The sequence below is a fragment of the Rattus norvegicus genome, chromosome 11 (assembly GCF_021556685.1).
Source record: "Rattus norvegicus strain SHRSP/BbbUtx chromosome 11, alternate assembly SHRSP_T2T, whole genome shotgun sequence".
NCBI lineage: Eukaryota > Metazoa > Chordata > Mammalia > Rodentia > Muridae > Rattus > Rattus norvegicus.
In genome coordinates, this window is record NC_141544.1 from 4,255,529 (window position 1) to 4,283,275 (window position 27,747).

A 27,747-nucleotide genomic window follows, 5' to 3' on the forward strand; every position below is an offset into this window, starting at 1 on the left:
CCCAGCTGGAGATACCAAGATATTTTTTGATAAACTACATTTACACACTATATTTTCACAAATCCTGCCCTACAAAAGATAATAGATGGGAAATTCCAACACAAGGAGGGAAATTACACCCTATAGAAAGCAAGAAAATAATCCACTTTCAACAAACCCAAAAGAAGAGAGTCACACAAACATAATTCCACCTCTACCAAAAAATAACAACAGAAAACCATAATAATTATTCCTTAATATCTCTTAGCATCAATGCTAAATTCACCAATAAAAAAGACAGAGACTAACAGACTGCATACATAAAGAAGAACTAGAATTTTGTTGCACAAAGGAAACACAGCTGAGTAACAAAGACAGATAGTATCTCAGAATCAAAGGCTGGAAAACAATTTTCCAAGAAAATGGTCTATAGAAACATCCTGGAGCATATATTCCAGTATCTAATTCAACCAAAAGTTATCAAAAAAAAAAGATTACAAAGGACTCTTCATCAAAGAAAAAAATTTCACCAGGGTTAATTCTCTCTCCTGAATATATATATATATATATATATATATATATATATATATATATGTATATGTATATGTATATGTATATGTATATGTATATGTATATGTATATGTATATGTATATATATGTATATATGTGTATATATATATGTATATATATGTATATATGCTACATCCAAGAGCACCTAAATTTATAAAGGAAACTGTACTAAAGCTCACGCTAATGAAATAGTAGTGGGAGACTTCAACAACCCACACTCAGCAATGACCAGATCATGGAATGGGAAAAGGGAGACACAGAGAAATTAACGGAATTTGAACCAAATGGATTTAAGCATATCTATAGAATATTTCATTCTTGAACAAAAGAATATACCTTACTCTCAGGAACTCATGGCACATTCTCCAAAACTGATCATAACGTTGGTCATAAAAGAGGCATCAACAGATACAAAAGAGTGAAATAATCCCATGCATTTTCTCACACTACCATGACCTAAGGCTGGACTTCAATAACAACAAAAATGTCAGAAAGCCCAAATACACATGGACGTCGAACAATATTTTACTCAGTGATTACTTGGTAGAGAAAAAACTAAAGAAAAAAATTCAAAATGTTATAGAATTTAAGGAAAAGAAAGGCACGACAAACTCACACTTATGGGACACAATGATAGTATAGCTAAGAGGAAAACTCAAAGCTCTGAGAATATCCAAAGTGAAACTGGAGAAAACATACATTAGCAGCTTGACAACATATATAAAGGTGAAAAACAAAAAGAAGCAGATACACCAAAGAGGAGCAGAAGGCAGGAAATAATCAAACTCCGCTCTGAAATAAACTAAGGAGAAACAAAACGAACTCTACAAAAAAATCAATAAAACCAGGAGCGGGATCCAAGGGTAAGTCAACATGATAGATAAACCTGAGCTAGAATAACAAAAGGACACAGAGAAAGTATCCAAATAACAAAATCAGAAATGAGAGGGAAACAAAACAACAGAATCTGCAGAAACTCAAAACATCATCATACCATATTACTGAAATTTATATTCAAGAAAAGTAGAAAATCTGGATCAAATGATGAATTTTCTATACAGGGAGCAGTTACCAAAGTTAAGTCAGGGTCAGATAAAATATCTAAAATATACCATGAATACTAAAAAAATTAGATACATTTATTAAAATGCTCCCAATTGGGAAAAGATCCCAGAACCAAATGATTTTAGTGGAAAATTCTATCAGCACTTCCTAATACCAAGTACCACTATTGTCCAAAATATTCCACAAAATACAAACAGAGGAACACTACCCAATTCCATCGATGAAGCCACATTTATGTTAATACGTATAGCACACAAAGACCCAATAAAGAAAGTGAACTTCAGACCAATTTCCCTTATGAATATTGACAAAAAATAGTCAATCAAATCATTGGAAACCAAATCCATGAACACATAAAAATGATCACCCATCACTACCAAGGAGACTTCTTAACAGGAATGCAAGGATAGTTCAATATGTAATTCCAACAACATAATCCACTAGATAATCAAACTGAAAGAAAAAAATTACATTTTCATCTCATTAGATGCTGCAAAAGCATTTGACAAAATAAAACATCCCTTCATTGCCAAAGTCTTACAATGATAGGAATTCAAGGACCATACTCAACAACAGTAAGATAATATACAGCAAACCCTTAGCCAAAAATCAAAATAAATGAAGAGAATCTTGAAGATCTCCCTCTAAAATCAGGGACTAGACAAGGCTCTTCATTCTCTCCCTACTTATACAATATAGTACTCAATGTGCTAGCCTGACCAATTAGACAACAGAAGGAGGACAAAGGGATACAAATATTAAAGGAAGAGGTCAATATCACTATTTTCAGGTGATATGATAGTATACTTAAGTGACTCCATAATTTCCACCAGAGAAATACTGCACGTGATAAACAACTTCAGCAAAGTCCTGGGTATAGAATTAACTCAAACATATCAGTAACATTCCAGGAATAAACAGACCAAGAAAGAAATTAGGGAAATGGCACTCTTCACACTAATCACAAATAAGAAAAAAAATCTCAGTGTAACTCAAATCAGGCAAGGGAATATGCCGTATGAAAAGAACTTAATTTCTTAAAGAAGAAAATCTCAGAAGATAGAAAGTCTTTTCATGTTCATGGATTGGCAGTATTGATATAGCAAAAATGGCCCTTAGCCAAAAGCAATCTACAGTTTTAATGCAATCCCCAAGAAAATTTCAACAAAATTCTACATACAGTTAGAAAGAGAAATATGCAAGTTCATTTAGAATAAGAAAAAAAAAGGAAGTTGAAACTATTCTCAAAATAAAAGAAATTCTGTGGAAATCAACATCCCTAACCTCAAGTTAAATACCCACCAATAGTGATAAAAATTATATGGTATTGGTAGAGAGAAAGGCAAGTAGAACACCTGTGTTGGATCATCTAGATGTCAGCGTGTAAATTAATGTAAATCCATCCATTCTTATCACGCTGTACAAAGCTGAAGGGCAAGTGGATTAAGGGCATCCAGAAAAAAGAGATAAACACAAACCAATAGAAGAAAAAGTGGGGAAAAGCTTGAACACATGATAAAAATGGAAAATTTCTTGAACAGAACATCAAACCAGTGGCTTATGCTTTACTACGAAGAGTTGATAGATTGGACCTTGTAAAAATGCAAAGTGTCTGTAAGGCAAGGAACATGGTCATTATGACAAAATGGCAACTAATATCTTGAAAAAAGATCTTTGCCATCCTATATCTGAAAGAGAACTAATATTCAATATGTACAAAGAACTCAAGAAGTTATACTCCAGGAAGTCAAATAACCCCGTTATAAATGGGGTACAGATCTAAACAAATAATTTTCAGCAGAATTTTTTGAATGGCTGTGAAATACATAAAGAAATGTTCAACGTCATTATTCATCAGGGTAATGCAAATCAAAAGATACAGCAGGCAGAATTGCTAAGATCAACCATTCAGTTAACAACAGATGCTGGTCACCATGTGGAGAAAGGGTAAGACTCCTCCATTATTGGTGGGATTGAAATGAGGTACTATATTCCAGGAATTACTCTGGGCTTTCCTCAGAACATTGGACATGGTATATGCTGAGGATTTACCTACCCCACTCCTGGGCATATTCCCAAATGATGCCCCAACATAGAACCAGGACACACGTTGTACTCTGTTTATAGCAGCTGTATTCATGATAGTCAGAAGCTAGGAAGAACCCAGATGATTTGACCACAGGAATGGATACAGAAAACGTGGCTCATCTACATAATGGAGAGCCCCTCAGTAATCAAATACAATGACATCGTGAAATTATAAGCAAATGAATGAAACTATAAAATACCATCCTGAATGAGGCGACCAAATCACACACACACTCACAAAAAAAACAGAAATAAAACACACAAACACACACACACACACACACACACATACACACACTACCCCAAAAGCTTGAATTACCCAACATACAATTCACATACCGCAACCAAATCACACACACACACACAAAATACAAAAATAAAACACACAAACACACACACACTAAATACCCCAAAAACTTGAATTACCCATCATACAATTCACACACCACAACCAAATAACACACACACAAAAACAAAAATAAAACACACAAACACACACACAAAATACAAAAATAAAACATACACACACACACACACACACACACACACACACACACACACACACACACTACCCCAAACTTGAATTACCCAACTTACAATTCACATACCGTTTTAAGTTCAAGAAGAAAGAGGAACCAAATGAGGATGGTCTGTATTAAAAGGGGAAACAAAAATATTCATAGGACATGATATGGAGATTAAGTTTAGAGCAGAGACTGAAGGAATAGCCATTCTGAGCCTATACCACCTGGGGATGCAGCCCACATGCATGCAGCCCCCAAACCTAAACAACATTGCTGAGGCCAACAAGTGCATGCTCACAGGAGCCTGATAGAGCTGTCCCCTTAGAGGCTCTCCCAGATCATGACAAACACCGAGGCAAATGCTTGCAGCCAACCATTGCACTGAGAACAGGGTCCCCTTTGAAGAAGAGAGAGAAAGTATTAAAGGAGCGGAAGTGCCTTGCAACCCAGGAAGGACAACAGGGGTCACTTACCAGATCTCCGCGGGACTAAAGCACTTCCTGAAGACTGCACATGGACAGACTGGCGTCTCCAGATGCATATGTAGCAGAGCATGACCGTGCTCTGCACCAATGGGAGGAGCCCTTGGTCGTGCCAAGGCTGGGCCTTCCGGAAATAGAATGTCATGCTGGGGAGGCACCAAGGGGATGTTTTTGCGGAGGGGGAAGCACATTTGAACAAAACAGGGCAGAGGAACTGGATAGGGAGAGGGGGCTTATGGATGGAGGCCACACACATACAGCTTTTATATTTTTCTATGCCTTTAACAGCTCAATGGAAAGGCCACTTCCTAACCTCCGAGTGGCTAAACTATCCCCCACTTATATTCCCCCGTTATTATTTGCTAAAATCTATATCCCATCTTTCTTGCCCTGGACTCCATTGGGCAGCTCTCCTGGGTCTGCTTATTCTCGTGCTCCTCTATGTCAGCTGCTTCTCTGTCCTGAAAGTCTGTCCTGGAGAATCTCCATGTCTTCTTCCTCTCTGGACATTTGTCCAAGCATCCTGAAACTCCTGCTCTGTCTGCCCTGCCTAGACACTGACTATCATTATCTCTATTTACCAATCAGAACGAACTGAGGCAGGGTCCCTGATTCATAATTTCAGTACACTATGAAAAGCATGAGAATAAAATCAGCAACAATAACTATTTGTATGTGATTTTCTGGGGACAATATTCACCAAACCAGAAAGAGATACCAGTTAAAGTACTAGAATCATAGAAAATATCAAATAGATACATGATAGTAATTGTAAAAATAATAACAACAATAAGTATTAATAATAATATAATATAATAAAGGTGATAATAAAATAATAATAAATATACTAAATATAAAAATTATAATAATAAATAATAATAAAAATGAAATAATCATCATCATAATCATCATCATCATCAAAGCCTAACTTAACAGAGAAATAAAAATACAAAAAGTGTGAAGGAAAAAGACTAAGTCAAACGTAAAGCTGATCACATGAGACTAACACATGGTGTTTCTGGTCGCTGCCTGGGAAAAGGGCATGTGATGTTTAGAAAGGGTACGAGTATAACCCTGGACAACAGTGGGCAACCCCACGGCATTGGCTTGCCTTGACACTCTTCGCTGAGGCTCAATGTACTTTGATGACACTGGTCTTCATTGACCATGCTGTGGCATTGGTTCACCTTTCCTTCCTCACTGACCATTGTTTGTCAAGACTTTGTAAAGAGAAAAGAACTAAAGAAGTTCTTGTGGTGACATTGTGGTGGCTTCTTGCTGCCTCCTCGAACCCAGGCCAATTGGAAGAGCTCAGCAATTTCTACTGGGTGGAACTGTCCTTGGTGATTCGTGAATGGTGTTTGCAAGCAGATCAACCTACCTCTGCTGATTCATGTCAACTGAACTGATATACTGATGATGAAAATTGAAATCGCCCCAGAGAACTATTTCTAAGCAGGTCCACATCATTCTTTGTTTGTCCTATTATCCTTTCCTTTCCACTACCTCTGGTGGGTGGTGGGCTAGAGGAAGTTTAAAGGGTTTAAAAACTCTTACTAAACTAGGTCTTGAAAAATCTAAGCCTGCAGGATAGAACCCTCCTCCCATAAATGTTGATTGCCAAGGGAGGGGAGGGTCTTCATGGCGTCTCCCATCCTTGATGAAGTGTTGAGGGGCCCAGTCTTGTGCCCGTGACCATAGCCGCCATCAGTTTAAGAGTTCAATGACTAGGTCCAATCTAAAAGATATCCTTTTGCTGTCCACTTCCCCATCTTCTGGTTCTTACATTCCTTCCACCCACTCTTTCATGATTTTCTCTGAGCTGTGGAGGAGAATACTTAGCTGTCCTATTTCCACCTGAACAGTCCAACACCACTGATTCCCAGCGCTTTGTCCAGCTGTACCTCTCTGCTCATGGTAGTCTGAGTCTTCATCTCTGATGAGAGCTGAGTGCAACCCTGATATATTGATACAAATATGGATGTTTGGAAGGAAGTTCGACAATGTATTTAGCATTAGGTTCTTTCATAGGGCCTATATCACCCTAACCATAGGTTCTTGACCAGTTTGCAGAACCTGGTTTGTATTCCCTCGTGTGCAATATGCCTTTTATCCGAATGGAAAGCCACTGGTTACTCCCATGACTGCGATGCCACTAACACATTAGGGGCACATCTTTCCTGACGTATTAGCTTGAATGGTTCACCCCCGAGTAAGGTTGTAGATGATTTTCTCCCCTAGAAGCCTACATAGCACTTTCTTGAACCAGGAAGGCTAGCCATTATAGAGGATGCTTCCACCTCAACTTCAGATTGACCCTTCTGTGACCTGTGACCAAAAGAATTCAGTGTCCTCAGTGATAGGGTCTTACCATCAGGTTCTGGAGGTCTACGAAGAACAATTGAAACAACTTGTAAAATTGTGAGGGGTTTTGGGATCTCACTGGTCAACAACTTTCAGGAAGACATCCCAAATCTGGCACTGTGATTTTTTGCTTAATTTTGGTTTTCTGTTGCTCTGATAAATACACTCACCAAAGCCAGCTTTTGAAGGGAAAATTTTATTTCATCTTCTCTGTTCCAGCCCATCATCAAGGAAAACCAGGACAGGATTGTGAAACAGAAAGTACAGAGACTGCTCACTGGCTTGCTTCTAAGCTCACATTCAACTACCTTTACAGAGTCCAGACCCACCTGCATAGGGCGGTGCTGCCCACAGTAGACCAGGCCCTCCAACATCAGTTAACAGTCAAGGAAATGCCACCTAGACATTGTCAAGGCCAATCTGATGGAGGAAGCTCCTCGAGGGAGGTTCTTTCCTCCAAGACTAGCCATCACAAGAAATCAATGAAAATAAAAAGAGAAAAGAAATCAATACCTTCAGGGGGAGCATGGCTTATCCATGGAGGGTGCCTCCATTTGAACTCAACAGTTGATCTTGTAGATATATTCTGTAACATGTTTTATAACCCCTCTCACCAAACCCCGTTCTAACCTAATCACCTAAGGGGAGATGGAGTGGAAAGTCAGTTTTAAAAAAAATAATTGGAGAAGAAAGAAATGCTTCTTGGAAATAAAGCAAAAAAGGAAGCATTTCTGCATCCTAGATGCTTTCCTCGCATCATCTGTGCAAAGATAATGAAAACCGTTACGTTACAGGTACAATAATTTCCAATGTTACAAATCATATAAATAATACTGCTTATCATTCATAAAACACATTGGCACTAATAGTTTTGTTGTGTTTTTCTAACTCACTCCTAATGTAGATCTGATGAACTGGAATTGTTCTCCTGCTCATTTATACATGAGGGAAGTGAAGTTTAAAGGTCGAGCCAATTTCCCAATACTCTAAGCTAATAAATTGCAGAGTAAGACAGCCGCACTTTCTCTGGCTTCATGGCATGGCCTCGTGAGAAATGCAAGTCAGGGTACCTTGGCAGGGAATCCCAAGTATCAGTACATGGCAGCTGAAAGTTGTCTTGGATGCAAGTCTGGGAGTGAGACTCAAGTCAGCCGAGCCCAAGCTCAGGATTCCTGAAACAGAACAACAGAATATGTTAGAGAGTGAGGAGACTAAAATAAACATCTGGGAGTCCTCAGCAGATTGTACAGATCCAGGGCTGACGGTTCATAAGTATGTTGGTCTTTGTGGGGGTGGAAAGGAACACTTATTTAGATCCCTACCTCCTACTATGTGCTACTACAGTGGAGGCAATGCCTTAAGTCCAAGGTTTTTTGTTTTGTTCCTGTGTATGTGTGTGTGTCTGTGTCTGTGTGTGTGTCTGTGTGTGTGTGTGTGTGTGTGTGTGTGTGTGTGTGTGTACATACATGCACGTGCAGTGTATAATGTAAGGACTAATCCATTTTCTCTTCTACCTTATTCATTGAAGCAGCATTTCTCAGTCAAACCCAGAGTTCACCAATATGACTAGTCTTGACAGCTACCTTGCCCTGGGGATCTGCCCTATCTCTACCTCCCTGGACTGGGATTCTATGTGGGCCACAAAGCCTACCCATCATTTACCTGAGACGTGTGAGCCATCTCCTCAACTGCTAAGGTTCAAGTCCTGGTGTTGGACCCATCTCCTTTACTTTTGTTTTCTTACTCTTTTTTTTTCTTTCTGTCTTGGTCATAATATCAGAACCAGGTTAAGGTATGATTGACTCACTCAAACAATCACTCAAATCCCTCCACACAAATGTGTTCTAATAAGGAGGAGGACCCTGATGACTCTCTGTTCTGTAAAGTCTGACCTTATCAGATGAGTTAAAGGATGGGATTATTCTAGTGGGTGATTGTGGATGCTGTTGTTGATGTTGAGGGAGGCTGGCAAATGAGGGGCCACAGATGAGTCACTTATAATAACACATACAAAGCTGAGTGTGTTAGTACATACCTATTTCTCAATATTCGCGAAGATCACAATTTCAAATCCAGCCTGGGCTACATAGAAAGTCCAAAGACAGCCTGCGCTACATCATAAATCCAAGGCCAGCCTGGGCTACAGAGTAAGTCCATGGCCAGCTTGGGCTACATAGTAATTCCAAGGCCAACCTGGGCTACATAGAAAGTCCAAGGTCAGCTTAGCCTACTTACACGACTCTTCTCCAAACAACAACAGTTTTTTTTTCCTTTTTCATTTCTGTCTCTCTATTTCCTGTACACTGATACCAGTGCTGTGGGTTGGGGATGTGGGGGAGAACTTTCGTCATCTCCGATGGTCCAGGATCTCCCAAGCAGCACGGCAAACCAAACAGAGCAGCAATCAAGTCTGTTTCGACTTTTGCAGAAAAATATGACAAAGCTGAATTGCTGTCTTAAGAAATGTCTCTAATGGGGCTGGGGATTTAGCTCAGTGGTAGAGCGCTTACCTAGGAAGCGCAAGGCCCTGGGTTCAGTCCCCAGCTCCGAAAAAACAAACAAACAAAAAAAAAAGAACCAAAAAAAAAAAAAAAGAAATGTCTCTAAGACGGGACAACGCTTCAGGAGACTGGGCTTGGATCTTGTGTTAGTTTCCTCGTGATAAAAACAATGATGTTCTCAACCAGAGTCTGTTTTGGGAATACAACGCTGTGCTTCCATTTCAACACTGAATAATCTCCATATGGCCTCCCTGGAAATCTTTCTGATATTAAACAGATTAGAGGGGAGACAAGTTGAGTATAAACACTGTCATTAAAAATGATGAATAATTTTTTTTTAAATTTTTGTCTGTGGTACCAGGTTCAGTGTTCTGCATAAACTCTAAAACACGTCAATTTCTTTTTTTTTTCTTTTTTTTTTAATCGCCAAACAGAATGGACCTTATATTTTTCTATCTAGGTCTAATTGAGATGACAAAATACCATTCTTTGCTTTAAAAAAAGAAACTAAATGTGTTTCATTGGCTTTTTTTTTTGTTAATTTCTTATTTTTAGTGTTTTGGGGTTCATTTTAACAATTATTTTTCCATTGAATTAATAATTTTCTTATTTTCTAGTGTAGATAAAATTTAGGTTGTTGATCTTTGTTTCTAATCTAAGAATTAGTGTTGTAAATAAAATTTCTTCTGAGCACCTTCATAGATATATCTCACACATTTTGATACTATGTTTCCTATCTTAGTCTTTTTTTCTTACTGTTACATAGTTTCATTATTTCTTGACATATGTATTACTTGTGAATGTGTAATTTAATGTTTCTGGACTGGGAGACTCCTGTTGTCTCTCATTGAAGACGTCTATTTTAGTTTTGTTGTATTAGCAGAACACATCCCGAGGGGCTGGAGATGCAGCTCAGTGGACAGAGTGCTCACTTGGTTCTCACATCCCTCTGGGCTCCACCAACAATACCTCATAAGCCTGGTGTGGTGCTCCATGCCCATAGTCCCATTACCAGGAGGAGAACCATGAGTTCAAAATCATCCTCGGGTGCATAGGGTGTTTGAGGCCAGCCTGGGCTACATGAAAACTGTATACACAAATACGTCCCAAAGGACATCTTTTCTTAGGCATTTGCCACACTTTGTTCTGTGGTTTCTGAGTGTCTGAAAAGCCCAGGGTACTTGAAGGAAAAGAACATCCTGGTGCTACTAGGGACTGTCAGTCAGAAACATTGGCTGGTGACGCCATCTCATCCAAGCTGGTTTTCTGCCTGCTTCTGTTGCTGATGGGCTGATGCGTGTCCACAGCTTTACTCATGATCGCCTGCTTCCTTTTAGCTGTACCCATTCTTGCTTCCTGCTGAGGCTGTGATGGAGTTAGTGACACAGAGAATTGGGGTCTCCTTCCAGCCCACTGATTCTCTCAACAATAAGTTTTTCTCTGTCAAAATAGTTTCTCTGTTGCCTACATTATCAGAAATAAATAGAACACTCTTTTCTGTTTCATTTTGACACTGGGTTTCATTATGTAGGTAGGGCTGGCCTGAAGCTCACTGTATAAACCAGGTCGGCCTTGAACTCAGAGAGATCATCTTGCTTCTGAGTGCTGGGATTAAGGGGCATACCTGGCTCCTTCTTTTTTTAATTTGTTTTTTAAATTTATCTCTATGGTGTGTGTGTGTGTGTGTGTGTGTGTGTGTTTGTGTGTGTTTGTGTGTGTTTGTGTGTGTTTGTGTGTGTTTGTGTGTGTGTATGTGTGTGTGTTTATGTGAGTGGGTGTGTGTGTGTTTGTGTTTGTGTGTATGTGTGTGTATGTGAGTGTGTGTGTTTTGTGTTTGTGTGTGTGTGTTTGTGTTTGTGTGTGTGTGTGTGTGTGTGTGTGTGTGTGTGTTTTGACCAAAGAGTCCATTAGATCCTCTGCACCCTGGTCCTCTGCAAGAGCAACCAGTGTTCCTAACCAGTGAGCCGTCTTCCCAGCCCTTTCTGCCTGCTCTAAACTCCACTTAATTGTTCATCTTGCCCAGACATGCCTTTAATTCCTACTTTTAGTGTTTGTTTTAATTCAGTGAGTTCCTATTCGATTTTCTCTTGTTTCTTCACACCAGGATGATGTGTATACTTTTGTTTTGGAAGTTTCTCATCGACAACGCTTGAATCCTGGATTTAAAATCCTTGCTGATGATTCTGACAAGGGTTTTCTCTTGGTGCCACCACCAGGGAACTTGTTTTTCTCCTCTGCTTTTCATTTAGAGGGATGGTCATGGGGTGACGTGATTTCCATTTTGACATCGTTTGTCTAAGATGTCAGCAGTCCTGACACTGTGGGTGCAGTGGCTGTTTATCCGTCATAACCTTATGGTGGTGTTTTGGTTTTTCTGGATTTGCCTGATTGAATAAAAAAGATTATACCTCCAGTCCACAGGTATATCTTAGAGGGGTCAGGAAGAGAGGTTCTCAACCTTCCTAACGTAACCTTTTCATACAGCTCCACCAACTGTAAATTTATTTCATTGCTACTTCATAACTTTAATTTTGCTATAGTTATGAATTGTGATGTAAATGTCTGATGTACAGGATATATGATATGTGACTCCTGTGCAAGGGCCATTTGAGCTCCCAAAGGGGTCTCAATCCAAGGGTTAAGGACCACTGACCTGGACTTAGTGGGAGGCCCTTACCGACGTAGATGGGTTGCCCAGTGATGCCGGGGAGGAGTCTCCATCTCTGGAAGGCAAAGGATCTTCCACGATCTGGCTTTTTCCTGGGTCCCTCTGGAATAGTGGGCACACTCTTGATGGTTACTGATGGATCAAATGACTCCAGGCAGTTTTCTTTACATCCTCGAAGATGAGGATTCTAAAAAGGGTTCTGCTAGACAAAAGCAGTGGCTGAAGGTATCCCTAGCAATCTTCCCTCTTACCTAATGGCTCCTTGTCCCCACAAGGCCAACAGTGGATGTCTGAGTGCCTCCCAAGCTGCACCTTTCCAACCTACACTCTTCCTCTGTGCTGTTTCTTTCACAAAGAGCACACACGCTAACCCTGAACCCACCTTGTCCTCTGTCAGCACTAACCACCTAGTCCACTCTGCCAGCTTCGGTTTCCCATATGACCCAGCTGCTCACAATTTTGAGACATGTTCATGTTGTTATGGACAAACAGAATGGCACCAATTGGCTAGTCTATAATGAGGCAGATTCTGTATAATTCTGATTCAGAAGCCTGTAAATCGGAGATGAAGAGACCATCGGCCGAGGAAGGAGTTCTTGTGGGATGTTGTCACCACAGAAGGGATCCAATGGGCTCGGAAGACAAGTGAGGGAGCCAAACTCCCTTTCATAATTGAACCTTTTTCCACAAGAGCATCATTAATGGATCTTTATTTGTAGGTTGCATCCCTCTTGACCTAATCAATTCTTCACAACTACATTCCAACAGGGGATTAATCTTCAGAAAATAACTTTTGGGCGATCACATTCAAACCAGAGATGACGGTGAATATTTGGAAATCTATAGTGTGGGTGGGCTTTATTCTTCCCACGTGGTGTACCCGTAAGATCTCTAACTACCTCCTTCCCCACGGTAGCCTCACTGAATGATGTGAATTCGGGGTGATTAATGAGGTACAGACACCAAAGCTCATTGCCATATCCTGTCACCAGTATCAAGCTTGAAACAGCAAGAGCCACCTGTGGGAAGGAAAATATGAATAAACTTTACGGTATCTCTAAACTATAAACCCCCAATTTAATCAAAACATTGTTTTAGACTCAGTTCTCTTATATCGATGTACTTTAAATGTAGAAGTCAGTGGGCTTGCTGGTGACTCCTTGTACAGGTTTATACTGTACATTAGCCATCTTCATCCTCACAATTCACCTCCATTTCCACCTCACACACACACACACACACACACACACGCACACACGCACACACAGACACACCCTGCTGCTCCCCTTCCTCTTCCTAAATGCCCCTTTCACTTAATATCCCTTATTAAAATCTAAATTCCCCAATCGTCTGTTTGAGTCTGGCTTGTTTCACTTAACATATTGTATTTTACACTCCCTTCTGTTTTTCTGAGAACGAAACCCTTTCCTCTTACACATAGATGAGAATCACATCAATGTATATCATGTTTTTTCAGCCATTCGTACAGTGATCAACAGGTAAGGTTATTCCAATGGCTTATCTATTGCACACAGTGTGGCAATCAGAATGGATGTGCAGGGTCCTGGTTAGTTTTTATTGTCAGTTTGACTAAACCTGGGAAGAAGGAGCCTCAGCTGAAGAATTGCCTCCATCAGATTGGCCGTTGGCCACATCTGTAAGGAATTTATTTTTGATGGTTGATGTGGAAGGGTGTAGCCCACTATGGGGAGTGTCATCCCCTATGAAGGTGGCCCTGGGTTGTATGAGAAGGAGAGAAAGCTGAGTAGGTCATGGATAGCAATCCAGTACCCAGCATTTCTAAGTTGTCTCTGCTTCCATTCCTGCCTCTTGAGTCCTGCCTGAGTTCCTGCCCCAACGTCGCTCAGTAACAGACGGGAACCTAGAAGATAGAGTGAGACAAACTCTTTCCTCCTCAAGTTGATGGCTATGATGAGATTGTTCTTCTTGTTGCCTACTTGTTCTTCACTTTTTTGAAAGTTGTCTCTGTTTATTGTTCTTAGAAAGATGATATTACGTGTTTTCTTAGGGGCTCTCTGTCTCTCTCTGTGTCTCTCTCTGTCTCTGCTTCTGTCTCTCTCTCTCTGTATTTGTGTGTTTGTGTGTATGTATGTGTATGTTTGTGTGTCTGTTTGCGTGTGCGTGTGTGTGTGTGTGTTTGTGTGTGTATGTATGTGTGTGTTTGTATGCTTTGGTATGTATGAGTGTTTCTGTGTGTATGTGCGTATGTGTGTGTGTGTGTATGTATGTGTGTGTTTGTGTGTTTGGGTTGTATGAGTGTTTCTGTGTGAGTGTGTGTGTGTGTGTGTGTGTGTGTGTGTGTGTGTGTGTGTGTTTGCTTTCCAGGCTTAAAAAAATCCCCAACGCTGTATATCTCAGCATGTGCCTAGAGAAGGAAGATGAAGGGGAGAAAAGGGGGAAAAATCATGTCCTTTGAGTTAACCCCACATTGAGGTCAGCCACATAGTGGACCAAAGTCACATAATGGCAGAGGAGTGATAAGAGCAGAGAGAGAGTAAAACTCAAAGTGTGAAGGAAAATGTGGTTAAAAGTAAGATAGAAGCTAGAAAAAGAAGATGGTGCACTTAGAAAAGTGGTCAGATTTTTAAAAGGTGCCATAAGTTGTTAAGCTCTAAGTACATATAAAAATTATAATGGTAAAGTGGAAGGGAATTACTGGGAAGAGGAAAGGGAGGGTCAGAGTGTGGTGGGGACAGGGGAGGGTTCTGAAAAGAATCCTTTTGAAGATCTGAAGAACTATGTGACACAAAAAAATTAAAGTGCCCTGTAATTTACAGGTAAATTCCATCCTTACCTGCATCCAGTATTCTGTCTACCCATATTTCAAAAATAAAATTACCACATCTATTTCATCCTGTTTTGCTCCATTTGATCTAATAAATTCCTTGTAAACAGAAGTGCTGTTAATTTTAAAGACATTTAAAATATGACTGGTCGATATCGGGTTTATCATCAGTTTATCCCGACTTTGGAAGCAGGTCCAGGAGCTAATTTTTTTTCGCTCTTTGCAAAGGATCCATAATTCATGATCGCCATTGACTTCAATACAAGGTATTTAATCCTGTCAAATTCCAGCTTTGTGTGAATAAAAATGTCCGTCCTCTAATTGTGGGTTTTGATAAAGCTAATTTTGGGGTGCTATCCAGTGGGCTGCCTTGGAGAGAGAGCCTACCAATATTTCTGATATGGAGTATGGCTTAAAGATAACCAAAGGAATGATAGGAGCTGGGAAAATAACCACCAAGGATGATGGTGAATCAGAAACCAAAGACTTTTTCAGAAAAATAAAATGCATGAAAATAGCTACATGGGCAGACTGTGACTCGAGTCATCAGAATATTTGGGTGGGGACTTTACTTTGGGCCTCCACGAGGCTACATGAGAAGCTAAAACCTAGATGCTGGAAGTTTCTAAGCGTAACTAGGGAAGGAACTGGACTGAGAGGGCTTCTATGACGTAAGCAGAGCCTGGATGATGTCACAGAGCACTGGGCGGAGGTTGCGCTTCTCTTCCACTTGGAGGCGCTAGACTCCCCTGAAGGTGGGTTCACTATCTTCGCAGCGGGGTGTGAAAGCCAGTTCAGCTCCTGAACCCCACAATTGTTCAACAGCCTTTTGATGCCTGACCGGTTTCAGAAGACAGAATCTGGACGACTAGGACATTTTCTCTCGGTAAATACATTTATGAAGATAACTGGGACCCTTGTATCCCAGAAAGCTAAAAGTTTTCCTCATACAGTGAGTAACCGTCTGTTCTGATGTCTTCCATGTTTGAGAGGTCGGCGGATGGTCTAGGCTAGTCAGTCTCCGGAGTTTATCATCCTTTGCTAACAATATCTAATCCATAATTCTACTAAAATGCCAAAGCTCCTCTCTGTGCCTGTGCATTTTAGGAGATAATATTTCTTTGGTTTTTTTTTTTTGTTGTTCCTTTGTTTTTTTTTTTTTTTTTTTCAGAGCTGAGGACCGAACCCAGGGCCTTGTGCTTGCTAGGCAACTGCTCTACCACTGAGCTAAATCCCAAACCCAGGAGATATTATTTCTAAGTGGCTGTTGTTGCCTACACAAAAGGCTCTTGTTGCGGTCGAAGATGCAACAGCTTCGCGGAATAAACCTGGGTCTGGGTCAGGATGCACAGTACAGAAAGCCAGTGGACTGGTGTGCTGTGTCTCTGGGCAGACACTTGTGGATGTTGCCACATAGTTCATAGTTAGAGGGTAGAAGATGGGTGTGGCCATCCTTCTGGCTCCTTTGCTATCCTTTCTCTGTTCTGCTTGCTTAAAGTGGGGGACAGGGATACTTAATCCCACACTGACCTAGACATTCAAGGAGAGGTTCCTCAGCAGAGGTAAAGTGCCTCGGGCTGAAGAAATGTGTCTGAATATCTTATTCTGAGCTGTAGAGGACCATTTGTTCATTTCCCTTTGAACTTTAGATTTTGATTTTTGAAGCAGGGTTTTTCTGTGGGTAGCTTTGGCTATCCTGGAACTAACTCTGTAGACCAGGCTGGCCTTGATCTCACAGAGGTCTGCCTCCCTCTGCCTCTTGAATGCTGGAATTAAAGGTGTGCTCCACCATTGCCCAGCCCTCCTACGAACTTCTGATTATGACAGAATAAGATTCAGATGCTCAATCCTGTCTACCATCACCTTCCTCACCTGCTCCAAAGTTCTCTTAGACAAGAGCCTTGGTCCAGCGCCCTCCCCCACTCCACCCCCATTGTTCTTGCAGGCACTCACATGACAGCGGCAACAGCATTGTGTCTGGTTTAAGCAGGCGAGCTCTTCAAACCCAGGCCACGGGCAAGTGTGAAGCCTGAACACAGAACGGTAGCCACAAGACAGTGGACCAGGATGCCGTGGCCTACCACATGAGGTCTACAGCCATGAAGAAGAGGATGTGTCTGAGTAGGATGAGCACACCATCCTTCCAGGAGCGGAGGAGGAGGAGGCCTTCTCCCCAGGCCCTGGGGAACATTGTGGGCTGCAGAATTTTTCACGGATGGAAGGAAGGCGATGAGCCCGTCACCCAGTGGAAGGCCGTCGTTCTAGATCAACTGCCAACAAATCCCTCTCTCTATCTGGTCAAGTATGATGGAATTGATTGTGTCTATGGACTGGAACTTCACAGTGATGAGAGGATTTTAAAGCTTAAGGTCTTGACTCCCAAAGTTGTGTTTCCTCAAGTGAAAGATGCCCATCTCGCCAGTGCCATGGTTGGCCGAGCTGTGGAGCATAAATTTGAGGGCAAACATGGTTCTAAGGATAACTGGAGGGGGGTGGTCCCATCTCAGGTGCCGATCATGAAGGACTGGTTTTACATCACCTACGAGAAAGATACAGTCCTATACATCTACCAGCTCTTGGATGATTACGCAGAAGGTAACCTCAGTATCATTTCAGAGAATCCTCCAGCAGAGGTGAAGTCTGACGTTGACAGCGACATCTTAACCGGTCAATGTGTGCAGTTCACCAGAAGCGACGGGTCCAAACAGATCGACAAAGTCATTTACCAAGTTCTAGCCAAGCCTTCTGTGTAGTTCACCAAGTTTGATGGCGACATCCACATCTACGTCTATAATCTGGTGGAAAAGATCCGTTAAGGTGAAATGCACAAAGTGAGGTGGACATAGATGGGTAATTTATAGGATTGGGGGAAAATGTATGTTTTTCTGTGTTTCAGATACCCAAGGGCCTTTGACAACCCCAGTATCTTTTCCAGTTGAATTTGTTTTGCTCTAAAAATTAAAATGTGCGATGTGACGTGTTGTGTGTGAACACTTAGGTGGAGGAGACGGACTGTGGTGGATGGAACATGGAGAGGAAGCCGGAAAGGTCAAGGCTGTGAACAGTAAGTCTAATGTCACGTAAACTAAAACAAACAGGACTGAGCTGGTCTGGTCTTTAGGGAGAGAAAAGAACTGGAGATGAGGCTTAGAGGAGCAGGGATAGCACGGGGGGAAAAAGATGGATGTTTAGGAAGCAGTGGAGAGGGGCCAGAAATAGATAGACTCTCTGAGGTGAAGTTTGAGGAAGAAACAGACAGTTGGGGAAAGAGGGGCAGGTAACAGGGAGGTGGTCTTGGAACTCAAGGGGAAACCCAATAAACTGATCCAAGCAGACTGAGAATCAGAGAAGGTCGGGGAGTGTTTGACTAACGAAACCTAATGAAACCTGTTTCTCATCTGTAGATGTATTATTTTTAATTACGTGGGTGGGGGAAGGGCATGAATAAAGGAGACCACAGAGACAAGAGTAGTCAGGTCCCCTGGAGCTTGAATTAAAGGTGGTTGGGAGCCTTTGGACATGAGCTCAAAGAACAAATCCAAGTCCTCTTTCAAAGCAGACAAGCTCTTAATCCATTGGTCATCTCTCCGGGCCCCTAAAGTCATCTTTTTAAATAAATCCCACCTTCACATGCAGAGAAGAGACCAGGATGAGGGTAAGAAAGATTAAATTGATGGGGATGTGGAAGAAAGACTAAAGAACACATGAGGGAGTAGAGGACACTGAGGGACGAAGGAATTCCAATATGGAGTTCTCAAAAAGTGAAGCAGGAGACCAGGAAGAAGAGAAAGTGTTTAGAATGAGTCGAACTTGGGCCGCATCCATATTGGTCTCTTTGGATCCTTAAAGAACAGCCAAGACATCACTACAGAAGGTGGATGTGAGGTGGAGGCTCCCACGGAGGACATTTTGACGAGGATAACTCAAGAGTAGTGAATGCCAAACTAAGTTTATATCTATCGATTCCTGAAAGTATCATGAAGCCCATTATTTTGTATGATCAGTAAAAAGTAATTTAAAAGGGAAGATGAGGATGCCGTGAGCTTCTCTCAGGTGTTACGTGGATCCTGTGTTTAGCTTCCCTGAGCACGTTAGACTCTGTTGCATCCTGTAATATTTTTTGAGTCCTCTTCTCAATGCCCCTTGATGACCACAAAGAGCTCCTGCACTGGCTTGTCCAGCCTGTCTCTCCTTCGACTGGATGGCTTCCTACACTCCTGTGGGCTCTGTTATCCTATCTAGCCCCAGGAAGTTCCCGTCTTTTACTCACATGTGAGCTCATCCTCAGAAACTCTTGATGGTGCCTCCAGTGCAGAAGTGCTGAGCTCTTTCCTATGCCATTTGCCGTGACTTTAAAATACTTTGCGGTTCCTGACCATGTAGCTCTCTCCTCCTGAGAAGCCCCTGTGCACTCCATGGGGTCTCCCTGAGCCACATCTACACTCCAAGAGTGTCTTTGGAGACAAACTTATCATGGACTAATTCATTCTTGTTTCTTCTCTCAAGAATAAGTTTCTCACTGCAGGACTTGAAAATACTTTCTATCGTTGATTAATTCTGCTATTTGGGCGTTTTTATACTGGCTGGTTGTCTGATGGTTTCATTGCAGCAAAAAGACACCATGACCAAGGCATCTTATAAGGGACAACTTTTTTGGGTTTTTTTTTTTTTTTTTTTGGAGCTGGGGACCGAACCCAGGGCCTTGCCCTTCCTAGGCAAGTGCTCTACCACTGAGCTAAATCCCCAACCCCAAGGGACAACATTTAATTAGGGCAGGCTTTCAGGTTCAGAAGTTCAGTCTATTTTCATCAAGGCAGGAATCATGGAAGCGTCTAGGCAGACATGGTGTTGGAGAAGAAGCATATCACCCCCACAGTGATATGCTTCCTCCAACAAGACCACACCTACTCCCACAAGGCCACACCTCGTACTTGTGCCACACTTCCCATGGGACAATCACATTCTAACCACTGCCCTGATTTTATGCCAACGTGACGCAAGCTAGAGTCATCAGAGAAGAGGGTGCCTCAGTTGAGAACATGCGTCCATAAGATCCAGCTGGAGGGCATTTTCTTAGTGATTGGTGGGGAGGGCCCGGGCCACTGTGAGCGGCACCATGCCTAGGCTGGTGGTCCTGGGTTCTATAAGAAAGCAAGCTCAGCAAGACATGAGGAGCAAGACGGTAAGCAGTGCCCCTCCATAGCCAATGCCTTAGTTCCTGCCTCCAGGATCCTGTCCTGTTTGAGTTCCTGTCCCAACTTCCTTTGCTGATGAGCAGCAATGTAGAAGTGTAAGCTGAAGAATCCTTTTCCTCCCTAACTTGCTCTTTTGGTCACCGTGTTTCCTTACAACAATAGGAACCCTAAGTAAGACAATTTCCTATAGAAACAGTGTGTCTAGTAGAGCCACAGACGCTTACCTCATAACCACAAATAGAGACGTATAGACACTTTGTTTTAATTTAAAGGTAAGACTTGCTCATGTACTGACCTGTGACTTTCTAGTTTGCTTCCTTCTCTCCGTGATGAATGCCATGATCAAAACTAACTTGGGGAGGAAAGGGTTATTACCTTACAGGTTTCACACCATCACTGAGGGAAACCAGAGCAGGAGCTTGAAGCGGTTACAATGAGCCCTGCTTGTTGGCCTGCTCCCTGTCTCAGTCATTGTTCTGTTGCTGTGAAGAGACACCATGGTCAAGGCAACTACTATAATGAAAGCATGTAATTGGAGGATCCCTTACAGTTTCAGACGTCTGGTCCATCATCATGGCAGGGAGCATAACACTGAAGCAACAGAGAGCTACTGCTCTGTAAGCAGAGAGAGAGAGAGAGAGACAGAGACAGAGACAGAGACAGAGACACAGAGACAGAGACAGAGAGAGACAGAGAGAGAGACAGACAGAGAGAGAGACAGACAGAGAGACAGTCAGAGAGAGACAGAGAGACAGAGAGACAGAGACAGAGAGAGACAGAGACACAGTGAGAGACAGAGAGATAGACAGAGAGAGACAGAGAGAGACAGAGAGACAGAGAGACAGAAACAGAGACAGAGAGAGACAGAGAGACAGACTGACAGAGACAGAGACAGAGAGAGACAGAGAGACAGAGACAGAGAGAGACAGAGACAGAGACACAGAGAAAGACAGAGAGAGAGACAGAGAGGGAGGGAGAGAGAGAGGGAGAGAGAGAGAGAATGAGGGAGGGAGGGAGGGAGGGACAGAGAGAGAGAGAGAGAGAAACTCTGGGAAAGCATGGGGCTCTTGAAAACTCAAACCCCACCCTTGTGGACACCCCCACTTCCTCCAATGAGGCCCACCTCTTAATCCTTCTAATCCTTGAAAATACTGTCCTTCCCTGTTAACTAAATATTCAAATATATGACTGTGGGAGCCTTTCTTATTCAAACCGCCACACTCCCCATGGCTTGCTCCTTTACTATTTCTTACAGCCTAAAAGGCTATTCTTTTTACACATGACTACTGATGAACTTGCCCACAATGGTGGGCCCTCCCACAACAATCATTAATCAAGAAAATGTTCCATAAACTAACCCAAAGACTAATCTAATGGGGGGAGTTCTTGAATTGTTATCTCTTCTCAGTTGGCTCCAGATTTTCAAGTTGGGGGAAAAAAAGAAAAGAATAACCCAGCACCATAATGTTTCTCTTACTCCATGTAACATCCTCACCACCAGCCACTCTCTTCTCTTAGTGTACAGACCCACTTCCCTGTATGGCAGAACTGAAGAGTAACTACTGTCACCAACATGAATACTCGAGGATATGTGACAAGAAATGAATACATTGTACAGCTCCCAACACCAAGCAACAGCATATTAGTGTGTGCTACACTTACTGGGAGACTGTCAGTCTTTGGCCATTTCATGGGTCACAGTAGACCACAGAACCAAAAAGTTACAACCTACATATCGTCTCCTCTCAGCAGGAGACATAGCCCTTTCTCAAAACCCATGAATCTAACTGTAGGCTTAGATTTTTTCAAAATCTGCTTTATTTAGGGTTCTTAAACCTTCTTGCCCACCAACCAGAGGTAGCAGAGAGAGAAAGTTGATAGGAAAAGGGAGAGAGTTGTGGACCTATTTAGAAGTAATTCTTTTGGGTAATTCCAATCTTCATTGGGCAGTACGGTCCAATAGCAAACGCAAAACACGAATCAGTAGCAGTGCCTTGATCTGGCAGAGACCACAAGGCTCTAACAAACCAACAAGAAGCAGCAGAAGCAGCCAGAAGCAGCCTGGATAGCACAGGTTCTTTTGTGCATTTCTCATTATGGAACGAAGACCAGCAAAGACCATTGAAGCCTTGCAAGGTGTTGCAATGTAAAGATGTCCTCTCCCTCTCTGTGGGATTACATTTATGTTCTCCGTAAACATCCTGCCCCCGTTCAAGCGTGTGCTCCAGCTAAATAGCACATGCCTTCTCATGTGTCTGCTTCAGCAAAACATGCTCTCCTAACATAGCTTCCAGAAAAACATCCTGTGACACAGTGCGTTTCCAAGGAAACCAAAGTATTTCCACTTCATCTAGCCTCATCTCACACTCAGTCAAGACATCACAAAACATATAATGGCCGTCTTGCAAGGGTCCTAGGCCTCAGCTCCATCAGCCGCTGGAGCTTCTGCAATTGCATTCTGTGAAACTCAACCCCTTTCGTGAGCACAACCTTCAGTTATCCCCATAAACATTGTGCTGTCTCCACCTTTGCTCTCAGCCAATAGCTGTCCAACTTCCAGCCAACTCAGCTGTGACCAGAAAAACCCTCATCAAGAAAGTCAATGATTTTGACTTGATTTTTTTTCCCTGGCGGAACGGAATGTTCTCCCTGCATGGTTACCCTGGTGTCTGAGTCATCAGTAATAAAATCCACTACTATTAAGATCAAAGTCACAGGAACTATGACAAATAGCAAATCACCCGACAAGCATCATAGTTGTCCAAGCCTTTTCTGTAGCCTTATTGAAGTATAATTTACATACTTAAAAAATCCATTCATTTTAATTGTGTAATATAATGATTTGACAGCAAAATTTATAGCTTCCTTAACTTTTTTAGTACTCATTTTCCACTATTTCATACAATATCGAAGTCTATTAAAAACATAGAAGTGAAGTCAGGAAAAAGACCAGAGCGGGAAGCAGGAGGTTCTTGATTTGCTAAGACGACAGATTCATTGGCAGAATCGTCTGGATAAAACCACTTGGGAAACATTGTGTCTTCTCTTAGCGTGCAGCCTCCAGACAAAGAGTTTAAAGGATTAAGTCATGGGTCCTCCTACATCAAATCCAGACCTGACCTCTATGGTCAGCATCACTTTTGGCCACTTTCATGTTAATCCCATTCATCACTCTTGCACGTTGCCTAGCAACTCACATAGTTAACAAACTTATTTTGGTTCATGGTTTCACAGGTTTTGGTCCATGGTCACATGACCATGAAAGGGGCACGGTAGAGCTCAACTGCTAACGTCACTGGCATCCAAGAAGCATCAACACAGGAAGAGACCAAGGACAAAAAAACACCCTCCAAGACACGTCCCAAATGACCAAGTCCCTTAATTTCCTATCTCCTAGGTTCCCGCCACCTTCATACACATCCATCAACAGATGACCTCATTGATTACAGCCCACAGGGTCCAATCGATTTTCATAGTCCCACCTTTGAACACTGTACTGGGACAATGTGTATCTTAAACCCATAGGGTAGGGCCAAAAGGTTGTGTCAGAGGTCTAAACGTCACTTCACACTAGAACCAGCTGGGCAGGTTTCTCAACATCCCCTATTTCTTTCCTGGACTGAGCTACACCATGTCTGCATTGCAGCATTTTGTCTGGGGTGAGATACCGTCGGCAGTCAATTGTAAAGACGACCCCCACCATGTGTGTGCTTGAATGTAAAATGGGACATATATAATATAGACACACACACATATGCACAGACTCACAGAGAGAGGCAAAAAGGGAAGGAGTTGAGTCTTAGGAACCCTCAAGGAAGAGGGAGTGGACATATAAGATACAGATGTCAGCGAGAACCAGAACAAAGAAGTGTCTTCTGTACACGAAAGGACCACTATCCCTCAGCCCTAACTGACAGGAAAGGGAGAGTCAGTTTTCTACAAAGATATAGCTGGTGACAAGCTGGCCAGGCTCCAGGGGCTTGCCCAAGGCCCATGAATTTATGGGCAGCATAAATGATTGAGTGGGTTATTACAGAGGGCAGAAAGAGAGCTTGAATTTGGGAGAAGTGATGAGGTGTGGATGCATCTGGGAGAAGTTAGGAAGAGACGTGAGAAGTAAATTCTATCATTATATAATGTATAAAGTTCTCAAGGAACTAATAAAAGTGGTTTATATATACCATATCTGTACTGAACACATACAAACCATTTTTCTTGTAATCTCCTAAATAACAGCCCCTCATGATTTAATTTCATTAAGCACCAAAGTAATGCAGAGATTATTTAAAATGTAGGAGGGTCTGGGGAGACGGCAGAGGGGTAAAGCCAAGTGTGTGGTCACACATGCAAACACCAGGGCTTGGTATGGGAACAGGAGGATGACCGTGGCTTCCTGACAGTGAGCCTCACCTCAGGTTTAGCAGGGACCCTGTCACAAGGGAATACAGTAGGTAGTGAAGAAGCAGAGCACACTCTACCCTTCCCCAGCCTCTGCACTTACATGTCTCTAAGCACACATGCACACACACACACACACACACACACACACACACACACACATATAAATATGACTAGAGTATACAAGCGGCTTACATAGGTTATATGCAAATGCAGTGTCTTTTTATCCAAGGAACCTGAGGACTTTTAGATCATTGGGAGTCCTGGGGCCAACTCTCAGAGGTAAGGATATATCTCCTTATTGTGCAAACGAATCCTTGGTTGAGTGTGTGTCAGTGACTCCACACAATTCTCCTCCTCTAGGTTCCTGTGTGTCACAGAGAATGATCTGGAAATACTGACACAAATATAAACTAAAGGCTTCGTTGGGGTTTCTAGGCTTGCGTTAAAATCATATTTATCACATTTTATTAAATGGAAGGGAAATCTTCAGCTCCCAGCAACAATAGACTCAGTCATGTTGGCTTCTGTTTTATCCCATTATGCATAGCAATTAATTGCGCATCAATAGCTCCCCATGCTTTGAACTAAATCAGGATGAAGGGATGTGTTTAAGTACAGATAAGTAACGCCAATGTGGATAATCAAGTAGAAAGGGGGGAGGTATGATGCCTTTGGCTTATGGGAGAGTGATGGCTTGATTGGAAACATGTTATGCAAATAACCCTAAACTCTGAGGAATGAAATGTAACGATAATATAATGTACAAACGAAATGAAATGTACCAAATGGGATGGACACTCATTACTTGATTTCTTTTAAAAGAAAAAAAAACATACTTTAGGATTTTTAATAATTGTGACCCTCAGAGTTTCAAATACTTGAATGTGTTTGGTTTCCTGTTTGTGGATTGTTTAGAAAGGATTGGGAGTTGTGTTTTTGTTAAAAGATATGTGTCAATGGGAGGTGGGGCCTTGAGATTTCAAAAGCCCACCAGGCTTCTCTCTCTCTCTCTCTCCCTCCCTCCCTCCCTCCCTCCCTCCCTCCCTCCCTCTCTCTTCCTCTCTCTTCCTCTCTCTCCCTCTCCCTCTCACTCTCTCTCTCCCTCTCTCTCTCTTCCTCTCTCCCTCCCTCTCCCTCTCCCTCCCTCTCCCTGTCCCTCTCTCCCTCTCTCTCTCTTCCTCCCTCTCCCCCCTCTCCCCCCCTCCCTCTCCCACTCCCTCTTCCTCTCCTTCCCTCCCTCTCTCTCCCTCTCCCTCTCTCTCTCCCTCTCTCACTCTCTCTCATCTGGGGAGCAGGATGTGAGCTCTCAGGAACTACTCAGCCAGGCCTGCCTGCCTGCCAGCCTGCTGTCATGGTGTCTACCACGATGGTCCACGGATTCACCTTCTGAAACTGTAAGACCACAATTAAATGTTTCCTGTCATGAATTGGTTTGGTCACGGTGTCTCTTCACAGCAATAGAACAGTAACTAAGGCACACATCTTCCTGTGTATTTTTCTAATCCTTGTGTATTTTTTTCATTAAAGTTACTTGTTGTCCATTGAACAGTTTTATGAATAAGTTTCAAGTTTGAAGACAAATAGTGAAAAATAGGAGTGGCACTGCTAGGGGGTTTGGCCTTGTTGGAGTGGGTGTGGCCTTGTTGGGGTAGGTGTGTCACTGTGGGCGTGGGCTTTAAGACCCTCACCCTAGCTGCCTGGAAGCCAGTCTTCTAGCAGCCTTCAGAGGAAGATGTAGAACGCTCAGCTCCTCCTGCACATGCCTGCCTAGATGCTGCCATGCTCCTGCCTTGATGATAATAGACTGAACATATGAACCTACAAGCCAGCCCCAACTAAATGTCCTTGTAAGACTTGCATTGGTCATGGTTTCTTTTCATAGCAGTAAAACCCTAAGACATACATACATATATACATATACATATACTCCTAGGTATACACACACACACACACACACACACACACACACACACACACACACACACCATTTACAGGGATTTTAGATCTAGCAAGGGCCCCTGCAGTTTCACTGGTCCATCTGATACACGTGTTCCTGGAACATGTCTCTCTCTCTGTTTCTTGTTCTAGGAAGTACGTGGACAACATCTGTAGATTCACTTCATTTTGATTTATTCTCCTCTTCAGCCTTAGAAATCTCAACTTACAGAGAGGGGAAGATGGGAACTTGTTTCGATAGCTCTTTTTGTCTGTGGGGAGCTTTCATATCAAGTCACAAAAGAAAATAAATATAACAAGAAATAATAATACACATCCAAATCGTGATGGGATGTTCATATCCGTTCCCCTTAATGAATGTCAACTTTGGAAATTGCAGTCCACAATGAGATGAGACTTTTGAAAAATCCTAATTCTCAGGCAGGCTTTGGTATTTCTCTTTCCCTGAAAAGGAAAACCACTAGAAAAAGACAGACAGTAGGTTGCTTTTGTCCACAAATCGAATCAGAAGGATTTGATGATGAGCATAGAGGGGGCTCACCCCATGTTTACCAAGAATAAAGAATATGGGGGCGGGGGAGACATCTAGAGAACAGTTGGTGCCTTATTGGTATTAAAAAAAAATCCAGAAGTCAAGAAATAATATTTGACAAAAGATAAAACTAGGTTTTCATTAGGCAGAACTGTTTTTAAAATAGCCTTCCTTTCAGTCATGGAAAGAGGGGGGTGGAGCAGGTCACTCGTAGATAACTAAAGTCATTCCCATCAAAAAATTAAGAACTGTGGATTTTAATGGACTTGAATAAAATTAGAAATTTTAGCTTTCAAAGTGGAAAAATTGTGTTCCAGAGAGAGAGAGAGACAAAGGAGTGTCCAAACTCATACTTGATTGTTTCAATAAATCTACTGGTAACTCATGTGTTTGTTGATATTAGGATGAAAACGCAGGTTGGATATCTCAACTTAAGAGTTTAACATGTGGGGCTAGGGATTTAGCTCAGTGGTTAGAGTGCTTGTCTAGGAAGCGCAAGTTCCTGGGTTCGGTGCCCAGCTCCGTAAAAAGAACCAAAAAAAAAAAAAAGAGAGAGAGAGAGAGAGGGTAACGTGTGTGAATAGCAGCCAGTGAAAAGACTTGTCCTCGGATTTCT

The 27,747-nt window shown here is 42.1% G+C and overlaps 1 protein-coding gene across 1 annotated transcript; it reads left to right on the forward strand.

Moving 5' to 3' along the window:
* Window positions 1-15,812: 15,812 nt before the first annotated feature.
* Window positions 15,813-17,878, forward strand: LOC134481119 (Y-linked testis-specific protein 1-like). The gene is made up of 2 exons (XM_087577195.1): window positions 15,813-15,933; window positions 16,993-17,878. The coding sequence occupies exon 2, from the start codon at window positions 17,132-17,134 to the stop codon at window positions 17,798-17,800; it is 669 nt and encodes a 222-aa protein (XP_087433321.1). The 5' UTR covers window positions 15,813-15,933; window positions 16,993-17,131; the 3' UTR covers window positions 17,801-17,878.
* Window positions 17,879-27,747: the final 9,869 nt, after the last annotated feature.